This window comes from Lissotriton helveticus, chromosome 6 (assembly GCF_964261635.1).
Source record: "Lissotriton helveticus chromosome 6, aLisHel1.1, whole genome shotgun sequence".
Taxonomy (NCBI): domain Eukaryota; kingdom Metazoa; phylum Chordata; class Amphibia; order Caudata; family Salamandridae; genus Lissotriton; species Lissotriton helveticus.
The window spans coordinates 1,070,682,800-1,070,695,038 of record NC_136067.1 but is presented as its reverse complement, the minus strand read 5'-3'; the positions used below and the strand labels follow the sequence as shown (position 1 = coordinate 1,070,695,038).

At 41.5% G+C, this 12,239-nt stretch overlaps 1 protein-coding gene across 1 annotated transcript in view; it reads right to left on the bottom strand.

Annotated features, from left to right (window-relative positions):
* MPC1 (mitochondrial pyruvate carrier 1) overlaps positions 1–12,239 on the bottom strand; it is a 56,309-nt gene that overhangs the window by 29,480 nt on the left and 14,590 nt on the right. Inside the window, exon 2 of the mRNA XM_078648719.1 lies at positions 5,004–5,100. Coding sequence (XP_078504845.1) covers positions 5,004–5,100 — 97 coding nt within the window. The remainder of the gene's footprint in view (positions 1–5,003; positions 5,101–12,239) is intronic.

The following is a 12,239-nucleotide window of genomic DNA, read 5'->3' as shown; positions in this document are numbered from 1 at the left end:
TTTCTCAATCAAGCCAAGTGGGAATATCAGGAAAAACGGAGAACCTACCATGGGTTAATCAGACGGGCCAAGGCCACTTACTTCGCAGAGAGAATTGGGGAAGCAGAAAATTCCACTAAGGAATTATTTAAGATCTGTAGGGAAATGTCCTCACTTAAATTGTCTGCTATACCCACGGAAAGTTCGGAGGAATCCTGCGATCGTATCGCAGGCTTCTTCTCAGAGAAAGTGGCAAAAATATATTCCTCCATTCCGGGAGCAAAAAAAAACGGGTGTAGAGTTTGTGGAGCTTAAGAGGGCTGACGGGGGAGATTATAGGCTGGATAGCTTTACCACCCCTCCCCCGAGCTGCTCCGTAGGATCTGCAGTTCTATAAAGTCAGGCTCACCCAGGGATCCCGCCTCACCTAAATTGCTCAGGGAGAGCCTTGACATTCTTGAGCCCTATATCAGACATCTTCTAGATGTGTCATTTAGGATGCACACGGTGCCGGACGGCTGGAAGCAGGCGGTGGTACTCCCACTTCAGAAAAAGCCCAACATCAGTATGGAGAAATTGGACAATCTTCGCCCGATCTCGCTGCTACCTTACTTGGCTAAAGTGGCAAAGAAGGCCGCAAATCTTCAACTTATGGCCTATGTGGAGGAATCCAATCTTCTCCATCCTACGCAGTTTGGGTTTAGATCGCTCCACTCCACGGAGTCAGCTCTACTTATGGCCGTTGAGACCATTAGACAGGGAGTGGATGAGGGACAGACAATGGCTCTCATCCTTTTGGACCCGAGCGCCGCCTTTGACACTGTAGCACACTACACCTTGCTGCAGTGTCTGAACAAGGGCGGTGTCTCAGGTGCGGCACTAAAATGGATTCAATCTTTCCTGACGGAACGTAGGTTCCAGGTCAGACAGGGCGCCCATTATTCTAGAACGGTGAAACTGGATCAGGGTGTGCCCCAGGGCTCGGCCCCAAGTCCCACCTTATTTAATCTATAAGTTTCCCCTGTGGCAAGTATAGCTGAGGGTTTTGGAATGCGGATTGTGTCATACGCCGATGACCCACAGCTACAGAAGCAAGAAGGACGCTGGTGCACGCCCTTGTAACCTCGCGATTAGATTATGGTAACCTATTGTATTTAGGTGCCACTGTTAGGAGCCTAGACCGACTGCAGGTGCTGCAAAAAAGCGGCGGCTCGGCTGGTCCTTAGGCTCCCGAGAAGAGCCGCCTCGACAAGGGCACTGGAGGCTCTTCATTATCTCCCTGTCAGGGAAAGAATTGCGTTTAAGGCCTTATGTACGTGCCACCGGATTATTCAAGGCATCAGGCCTAGCCCCCTGTAGAACCATATCACTGCCTACAGACCCGTCCGGTCCCTTAGATCTACTGGAACTGGCCTGCTGGTAATCCCTAAAGTCAAAAAGGCCCGAATGGGTGGCAGATCCTTCCGGCTCTTGGCATATAGAAGCTGGAACAAACTCCCGCTTGAGCTTCGCCTGGAACCCTCGGAGATCAGGTTCAGAAGAAAGCTCAAAACACATTTGTTCCTTCAATAATACTTCTGGGCGCCTGAAGCATAGTAGGGGGCTCTGGGACTTTTCACTCACTACAGCACGGGGACACGCCGGTGTGCTTAACCAGGCGCTTTATAAGCTTCCTCATTATTATTATTATTATTATTATTATCATTAGGGTCCAGCATCTTCAAGGAAACCAATGAGATGTGCAACACATTTCCTTGAAGAACTTGAAAATCTAAATGTGAGAGCCCTGAACAGCAGCTTCATGGAGGACAACCCGCTGGTCCCAACATTCCACTCGACAAACACTTCTACCTATCCAGACTTCACCTTTACAACTTAATCTATGTTCCACAACATCAACTCTTTTAGAATAGGCAACAACGAACACAGTGATCACTTACCTCAGGTAGTGATATTAAAAGCAAACTGGGCAAATATACTGGAGGCATGCAAAATATTGGGCACAGAATTCACCTCTAATTACAAACGAATAAGGTGTAAACCCAACACGATTGAGGAATTATCAAACACTGCAAAGACACTTCATTGCCTAGGAAAACATACGCTAATCCAACCCGGAAAAGCCTGGGAGAACTTTACATCAATTCTTGGGAAGAAATTCACAACCAGGTCAGGAACGAAACCAGGAAAAACGGTGGTTACCTCATTTAGGGCGGCAATTACGCTGGAAATAAAGAATCTCCGATGGTCACCAAACCAAAAACTAAGACGGCTTCGCAAACTGCCCCAAAACCTAGATCTGCAATGTGACCTACGGAAACTGAAGGTACTACTAAAAAAGAAGCTATTGGATAAAAAAAGGCAAGAGAAAGAAAAACTATGGGGTAAGATACTCCATGACGCCTATCTTAAGAACAGCAACAGGTTCTGGCAGACGATCAACAGACTTCAACGGCCAACTCATCTAGGAATAAATTCTAATATAATAGAGGCTACTTGGGCAAAATACCTGCTCAGTCACTTGAACATCAATATGCAAAAGGAGAACGAGACAGACGAAGAATCCAGGATTATCAAAGAAGACAGAGGTATCACTTGTAGAGGAAAAATAACGGAACAGACCAGAGAAGCCAAGCATAAGGATTCCTCCTTGAGTAGACAAAAATGCCAAAGAGTAGAAATGGCAGCAGGCCAAGAATCATTAATGAAGACTACCATGAAATGACTACATCGCAGATCAAGAGATAAATAGCAAGGGGTAGGCTAGAAGGAGCCCCAGGCCCAACGGAATGCCTCCAAAAGCTGTACAAGCACAACGTGGATTACTGGAGCGAAGCACTACTCCCAGGCACACACAGAAAACAGGAGTCTTGGAAAGGATTGATAATCAGCCCAGTGGCAAAGAATCCCCTATTTTTATGCTTTATAGATTATAGTGCGGCTTTTGATCACGTAGACCGCGCCAAACTATGGGAGAAATTGGAAAGCTGCGGGATTACCGAAAGCCCTTTTATATAGGCTGATATTGCTACACACTAACACCAGGGTTAAGATCAAACTAGGAGCCTGGACACACTGCTCAAGGCGAATTACCACCTCCAAAGGTGGAAAGCAAGACTGCGTTCTAGCACCCTTACTCTTTAACCTCTTTCTGGCCGACCTTCCCGTGGTACTGGACAAGAGCACATCACATGCCCCGAAACTGGGAAAAACCTCGCTGTCTAACCTGCTATATGCGGATAACATGGTGCTGATAAGTCAGACTCCTATTGGTCTGCAACATCTTTTGAACACTACTAAAAGTTTCACAACTCAATGCCCTAAATATAAATCTTAAGAAAACAAACATTATGACTGTAAACTACCACAAAAGGAAAAAAAACCAAAAAAACTGGTACCTAGATGGGGAAGGTTTGGACCAGGTAACGAACTACTAATACCTTGGAGTTTGCCTGGACTGCACAGGCTTGTTCAGACCCCAAATGGAGGGCCTACACAGAAAGGGCAAAATGAGGTACCTAGCAATGAAACTCCTGAAAAAAGTGCTACCTGACCTGACCCTTGATCCCTTATTATGGGTGATCCACGTAAAATTACAAACTGCGATAACTTATGGGAGCAAATCACTGAAAGGGCCTTGGATAAAGTAATTGGCAATACCTATAGAGCAATTTTCTGCCTACCAAACTATGTGCCACCGGCCCAAATACGTTTGGAAGTTGGGCTACAAAAACAATCTGTGGAAAGGAAGGGTGCATATATAAAAAGTTGGCACAAGATCTGAGGCGCTGAGGCAGGATGTTTAAACTCACACCTTTGGAACGAGTGGTCATGTCATGAAAAATTTCCGGCCAGGGACCACTTGTTTGACTCTCTAAAGATACTGGGACTGTACGATCTCTGGGAAACCTCTTCAGTTTTAAAAAGATCATAAGAAAGGTAACACAAAAGGTATCCATCTTACAAGACAAGGAGACACTGGCTAAAAGGACTCATGGCTAGACAGTACTCAGTGACTATAAAGTTCTCGAACTGCAACGTTATCTGAAAACAGGAGTAAAACTGCAGATAAAAGAAAAATTCCTAAGGCTACGCTTTGGCATTTTACCAATCCTCCCACACCTCCCACCATGGAAATGGAGACTAGGAGGGCAATCCTGCCATCTATGCGAAAGAGGAAACGAGCACCTTGTGCACGTCTTTTGCATTTGCCCCACACTGAAGGACATAAGAGGCACCCTCCACCGACCAATATTCAAGCAGAGCGGCATCAGGACCTGCAGACAGGCAGTAAAACTGTGCTTCAATCCAGCTGAATCACAACTAAACTGCTGGCTCACAAAATATTTTGACATAGTGACAGAGAGACTTAACTACACATCACAATCAGACATTAAATAAAACAGCCGTGCCTGGTTTTTATCCTTGCTTAACTTGGCAAAACACTCAGTAGTTCACCTACACTGACGCACAGGTACCTTAGATCTGATGAATTGCACAAGTCCTTAAAGGTGAACTTTAACATTCTGTATAATGATGGTTATTACTGCTGATTAACTTGGCACAGTTCTGCTAGTTTACCTACTTTGACGCACAGGCATTTTAGACCTGACGAATTGCACAAGTCGCAAAAAGTGAATTTTAACATGTTGCATAATGAGGTCTTAACTTGATGTATTAATGTGTTACTGTTGTTTTACTTGGCAAAGCTTTCGATAGTTTACCTACTATGGACGCACAAGCATTTTAGATATGATGAACTGCATAAGCCCCAAGATGAGAATTTAATATGATGCATAAGATGGGTTTTAATACGGTTTACCCTGCTGAATCATGTATATGGAACAGTTAGTGTTATGCATATGCAACGGTTTTAATTAATCATGCATAAATAAAATAAACTAAAACTATTGACTGGAAGCAATAATTGTTTCAGAAGTGGTGTTTAAAAGGGGTAGGGGTCCTTAATGGAGGAGTCCTAGATGAGAACCTGTTGAATTCCATCCAAAAACTCAAATGCTTACCCAATGTCATACGGCCACTAATAATCTCTGGAGACTTCTTCATGTCATTGATAGCAGCAATAGGGAGGCCCCAGTTGGCCACAGGTCCCCAAAAGTGCTGGAAATAAATACAAAAAGAGTAAAAGCCTGAACTTTCAGCATACCACAAACATGCAGGAGTAAGTGATTCTGCAGACAACTTTGGGAAAAGAAAACTATTCATTATGCAGTTCAGTTACATTGGAGAGATTTAAGTTATTGACAAAACAAAAGATAAAAGGTAGAGGAACATTGACGGGATAGGGCACTGGAAATGATTACTGTCCTACAAGGTTCATCAGGTAGAACTTGCAAGACAATCAAATATCCCATGTATCTATTTATATAGCACAAACCTAATTAGGAAGCAAAGGAGCACTTTACATTACATGAGGGCTGGGAGATGATTTACAAGATTTTGTACATTAAATGTGGATTACACAAATACATTTTGCATATTTATGTACGGGATATTAGGTGATTTGCCCAGAATCACATGATGTTGAGTCAAGCGTCAAGGCCAGGATTCAAAACCTTGGTCTCTAGGCTCCAAAGTCTGCAGCACTAGCTGATTAGCCACATCTCCTTCCTAAAATTGATCAACTAATGCATTTAGAAATTTTAATGCACATATGATAGGTTTAAACCACGTTTTAAAATATTTCCCCAACACACAATCTTATCTGAAAAGGATACAACCATTCCAGCTATTTGGTGCTATTAATTCTTTAATAAAGGGATGACTATACCATCAACGCAATTTCTACAGAAAATTGTGGGAGGCACATTTCAAATTCCTTGTTTTGTTTACTAGATCAATTATTGCAGGCCATGCTAAAGCTAGTAAGAAAGAAGCGTTCATTGTTCAGAACTGCCTTGCCTACCAATCTTCCTACTCCTGAAGATTGCCAGAAGTATTCTCATTTCAACTACCTCTCTCAAAGTTGCTACAATCCCCTCTTCTGCAGTTCCCTTCCACCCCCTTAATACTCCGAGGTGCTGCATCTCTTTGCTGTGGTTAGTGCCACCAGGAGCTACTCACCCCCCAGCCCCCTCAGTGTTAATGATCAAAACCCATCTTAAAACATTCTGTAGCTCCCCCTATTCCCAAACTATAAAATCATGTAGGAATCAATTGCTTGTTGGTTTCCTTTGGATAACCAAGCCCACTAGAAAGTAATTAAGCCAAAGCTGTAAGTAGAGAATCTGATGCAGTTTTGGGGGCAGATTGCATACATTTCTAGATTTGACAAAAACAGACCAAGCTGCATCGCCACACCAATTTCTCACAAGGTGAGGAATTATTTACAGCAGCCTTTCTTACTCCAGTATTTAAGATGGGACAAGAAAACTTAGTTTAGATGTTTCAGACATAATGTTTAAAAACACAGCTCAAGTTCATTTTCGGCCACTATTATTCAATTAATGTAAATGTATCCTGGAAACCTTATCCATCAACTCTTCATGTAGGCAGTGTTCCATCATAAATTAGTATATCTTAATTTACAGCTGTTAAAACCCCTCTTTAAACTAGCCCCCTACACAGGAAGAAACTAGTGTCCTTCCTCTGTAACTACCGCTTGATGTTCACAAACCTTCACATAATATGCAAAAGAAACGGTGTGTATTTATTTAAAACTAGTTTAACATCCACTGGCACAAGCAAGAGAATGAATAGATATTCGGTCATAAACTTATGTGACTGATGCATTTAATATTGGCTCTGCTTTTTGAGAGAGAAGCCAGTATTTTTGAAACAATGTGGTTTATTTATGATGGTAATTGTGAGGGAAACATCATTTACTACGAAGGCATCCCCACGCATAACGTTTACCACGGTACACTTACCACGCAAACGTTTTTTCAACGTGGGTGCCTTCCACGACCGTCTATACCACGAAAGTACGTTCAGCGTGGGTTGGGGGGAGACGTGGTATTCCGTCCAGTCGTGCTGGGGGAGGGTTGGGAGGGGGGCTAGGGGGGCTGGGGGGGTCTCCCCCCAAAAAATAACAACAATTAAGGAGCGAGTTAGATTTTAAAAAAAAACGCTCTGTGGTATTAATGAAGTAAAAGGAAAGAGCCTCCCCCAAAGACGTGCAGTGTACGTCAAAAAAGAAGTCCTTTATTTATTTTGGAAGACGTGTTTTGACGCTTGTTTCCATGGTAGATGGAAGTAAGGGCTGCTGGAGAAAGACGTGCAGGTAAGACGTGGTACAATCCTTCGTTGTAAATTCCAGCGTGGTAAAGCCACTTGCGATGTAAAATTCGCGTGGTTATGCCATGCGTGGAACTTGAAATCGTTGAAAAATCATATATTCAATTGTGAAGAGTGGTTTGACAAAATAGTAGTGTAGCAGTGACCTGAGGATAGAAAATTACAACAAAAGGGGCCAGCTCATAGACCGAAATACAGTTAAATAGTTACCAAAATGGACTTCGCAAATGGTTAAACGTAGGGTTAGAACTAGACTGCACAAATACGTTGTTTTTTTCATAAGTGAGTTTTCACACTTTGCAGACAATTAGCGGAGGGAAGATGTAAAGGGAAAGGCCCAGGTTTTCTGCATCAGTTCCAGTTGGAGACAATAATTAAGAAACATCTTTTAGGGTTTTGGCTCCAAAAGTCACTAAGATTTATAGTACTGGAGAAGACAATAGCCTTCGATTCCAATGCAAACCTTTCATACAGGTAGCTATTTGATTGACATCATACAGCCTATAAAAATATGTTTCTGATGGTGTCTCAAGGAGGCCAATTTAGTTAAGTGCAATGTGGGCTACCTTGCGCCTTCTGTGTTCAGAACATAACAGAGGTGCCATGGTGCCTTTTGCAGACTAGTGAGAAATGAATAGATTCCATCCAAATGCTAAAGGATCAGATATTGAAGTGTTCCGGTAAGAATTTGGAGTTTATCAATGGCTTACTCCTCTCACCAGCATACGAAGCTGGACTATGCCTGCCAGGAAGACTTTGAATAAAACATTTTTTTTAAAGGGCATGCAAGTTTAGTTCCCTGATGATGGTAAAATAAGCAAGTCTGGTCTTGTGTAATTCAAAGAAACTTTACCCCACAAATTTTTTGTTGGGGGTTTACAAAGAGGAGAATTCAGGTACACTTAGTTTTAGTTTGAAGAGTGACTTCTTTTGCATTTTAATTCTGAGAAAGATGGCTCAGATTATAAATCACCTACAAAAGAATACGTATTTAAATAAAGCTATGTGACATCTGTAGGGCAAAGAGTGGTTCTCAGAACTTCTACAATCAGAAGGCTCAGAAACAGTATGGAAAGTACAATGTATGCTAAAGGGCTCCATTAGGAGTTTCGAACTTCTACAGTGGTGTTTTAATGCTAGAGTACAATTGTAATAATCCAGGAAATCTTGAGGTATTTAGAAGGTTTATTGAACAGCACAGCATCAAGTCCTGACACAGCAGGATACAGGTGACAACTGACAAACAGTGGAGAATGCTGTATGAGCAAAGCTCTGTTAGGAATGTAGAATCAAAAGGAAACACAAACATGGCACATGCTATTAAAGGAGTAGCAGCATAGATAAACTATGTACAGAGATGTGCAGGATGTAACACACCTCCCTCTTTAAATGAAAGTGGAAGGTATAAAACTTAACGCAACTAAACTTGGTAGAACATACTATACAAAATCTTGTAAAGAAATAGGTCTTCTTCTGATGCGCCCATCATCCTTAATTCTTGAGGCTACTGAGTCAGAACCATACTCAGACCCACCGTCAGAGGTGTGATCTCTGTTTACATTGAGATGAGGTTGAAACCTGGAGGCATGTTGTGTAGGACACTTAGCAACCCTACTTAAATTCCAGGCCTTGCCGTCCTGAGTTATTATAGAGTTACTGAAGACTTTTTTTATTTGAATGGGTCTGCCAAACTTACTCGTACCTTTGCTAACAAAGAAAGGTTTTGCAATTCTGACCCAATCACCAACACACAAATCATGTTCTTTAGTCTTCCACTTCTTGTTGTACCAAACTGCAGACTTATCTTGTTTCTCACATACTCTCCTCGCAACTTCCTTGACATCAAAACCATTCTCCACCAGGCTTTCACATTTTTCTTTGAGCCACCAGGGGCACATGTCAGTTGCAGGATTCCTACCTTTAAGTAATTTGAACGGACTGATCTCAGTGGTGGTATGAGGGGTTATACGATAAGTCCAAAGTTTCTGTCTAATGTGGTTCAGCCAATCCCCCTTTTCTTTGATAGCATCAGAGACAAAACCCTTCAGAACACGGTTAAAGCGTTCAACTTGCCCGTTCTCATGTGGCTCGTAAAGTGATGTACAAATGTGTTTGATGTTGCAGGATTGTAAAAACAGTTTCATTTCAGTGGAGACTAACTGCACACCATTATCTGACACTAAAACTGAAGGACAGCCTTCTCTAGCGAAAACTTCTTTGAAAAAGGAAATAACAACTTCAGAAGTGATTTTAGCTACAAATTTTACTTCTGGCCATTTAGAATGGTAATCTACAATGACCAACGCAAAACGTGAACTTTCAGGTAAAACTTGGAAAGGCCCCGAAATATCAAAGGCTATCTTGCTCCATGGACACTCTGGCCATTTAACTGTCTTAAGGGGTGGAATATGTAATTTTAGCATCTTATCAAGGAAACACAAACATGGCACATGCTATTAAAGGAGTAGCAGCATAGATAAACTATGTACAGAGATGTGCAGGATGTAACAACAATATTACTCGGGAGTTCAAATTTTGCAAATGTTCAAGTCTAGGTTTGGCATCCTGATTAGCAGTGGTATTTGATCCAGCGTCAATTGGGATGACAGCGTCCATTTTGAGAGGCGTTTTGACTTGAGGAAAAAGAAACCCCTTATCTATTTATCGGAGATGGTTTCATCCAGAAAAGTGGGCTTGAAGGAGGTATGTGGGTAAATGTCAATGAACTAGGACCTGATGCAATGTCCCACATTTGAATTCAATGCTGTATGGAATTAATGCATTTTCGAAAGAGCAGATATCAGAAAGCCATATTAGAGGAGTAATTCAAACAAGCATCAGAACAGGGTTAGGAATAAATGCTTGAAATTGTTGGACTGTGGTGAACCGAGCGGGAGGGCAACTGAAACGTTCAATACAAGGTTTGAAAACGGAACTCTGGTATTTAGCACAAGTGTTTTGCTTTCCGCTGCAATTTGGTAACGGTTATCTTTCAGGTTTCTCTACTATGCTTTAACTTTCAAGGCTTTGGAATAACATGAGTTGTATTTGCTCTTTTATGGAAGAAAACGATCTATGATGGGCTCATTGATTACTTCTCATCCTAATCCATCAAAATGTGTTCCATTTCTTCTACATGTCCTTTTAAGATACAACCCCCAATCAGTTTATACAAGTTATAAACTACAGTTATAACCCATTTCAGCCTTTACCCTTATGGGTCAAACTGTAATAGGTGTGGGGCACCACTTGCAAGTTACTCAATCAGTAGCAATACTCAACTTCATTGTGCTTAAAATCACAAAAGGCTAACAAACTATTTTGTGATAGGATATGCATGAACAAGGTAATCTTTAATGAATGTAGATGAAAAGCTAGAATTCTTACCGTGCTTTTGGAAGAGGTTTTCATAGTTACAGTAGATCAACATTCCAACATTTGGGAAAATGAGGTATTGTTGGTTAGGGAAGAAAAAAGAAAATACAAATTAGTTTTTTCACAATACTGAATGCCTAGCTATTTTCTACCTTTATTCAGCTTGACTAATCAACCATCTTTTGACAGAATCATTAATTTGTTAACAAGTACTGATGCGCTGTATGTAATGTGGCTTATCATCATCATCTTATATTGGGCTTACCTTTCACAGAAAAGTGATGGATGCTTACATACAAACTGTGGGGCAGCTGCTTGAATAACAGCTGAGATAGGAAAATAACTTCTGTACTAAAGTAAGAGATGACTTCATCAGGTCAGTGGGCTACTGGTATTGCAACGTATCCAACCTTAGCTGTGAAGACAATGATCCTCTACTTAAGTACATTAGGAACATTTTGTTAGGTGGGAGAGGGGTTTGAGGACCAGTGGTTAGTTGGGGGTGTGAATGTAAAGGCACCAGGTGTAACAGAGAGGAGGCATGTTGTGTATGGCTCTACCACCCCAGGTCTTGATATTGAAAGCAGGTGATGTGAGAGCGATACATAACATAAAAATAAAGATGGGTAACAGTGAATAACGAACGTTTTTCACCTTGGGAGTCTGAGTGACATTGTGAATTTGATGTTACTCAGAACCACTCCTGCTCAGAAATTCTTGAAAATCATCACATCTGAGTGTGCCAATGAAATACTACAGAGAATGCTCAAAAGTGGGCTCAAATCAAAAGGTGGTAGAAAAAATAAAAAGATTATAAACATCCGGTTTAAGGATCAGATGTATAAAACTGGAAACTGATTTGCAGTGTATGCCTCCATGACAAATCTTTCTGTAGAAGACATCTCAATTTATTAACACCCACTGCTTGCTTAATGAACGCAAACATTATCAAATGCAACTTCACAATCCTTCATGGCATCACAAAAAACTTGCTTTAACACATCTAGGTCACGTCCATGAAAAGGTGTTTCTTGGATCAGGAGTAGTGCTTTGACGAGAGAGTAATCTCTCAAGATTGATAATGGATATTATATTCGCCCCCCTAGTGAAAGGGCACTTCCTCAGTAAGTCCTTCCCTAAAATTCTCGAAGTATTCGATGGCTCCTTGCTGTAGCAAATTGCAATGTTCAGAAACTACCACGTAAACAAATCACATATGTCGGCAAAACATGGCAAAATAATTCCAAAGTGAATGTGCAAACAAGATAAATCGTAAAACAGTGGCATTTAGCAAATTGCAAATAAAGAGATCGAGGTGACCTGCTCAGTAGGTCCACTGGAGAAAGTAATGACATACAAGCATAGAAAATAGAAGTTTGCTTCCAACATCACTTTCTTAGGTCTTGGTGCCTGCCATTTAACCAGTCCCATCCCCTGCGCTAGTGCACACTCCAATACAATACTTTAATTCCACAGCTTTTTAGAAGCCCCGGCCAGGATGAAAAGTCCAGGACGAAAGTGAGTGGAGCTACACTTAAATGGTCGGTGGCATTAGCGTGTCTAATTTACATAATGTATGTACACCGACCTATGTTTACTCAAGTATTGAGGAAGATTGTACATGTCCC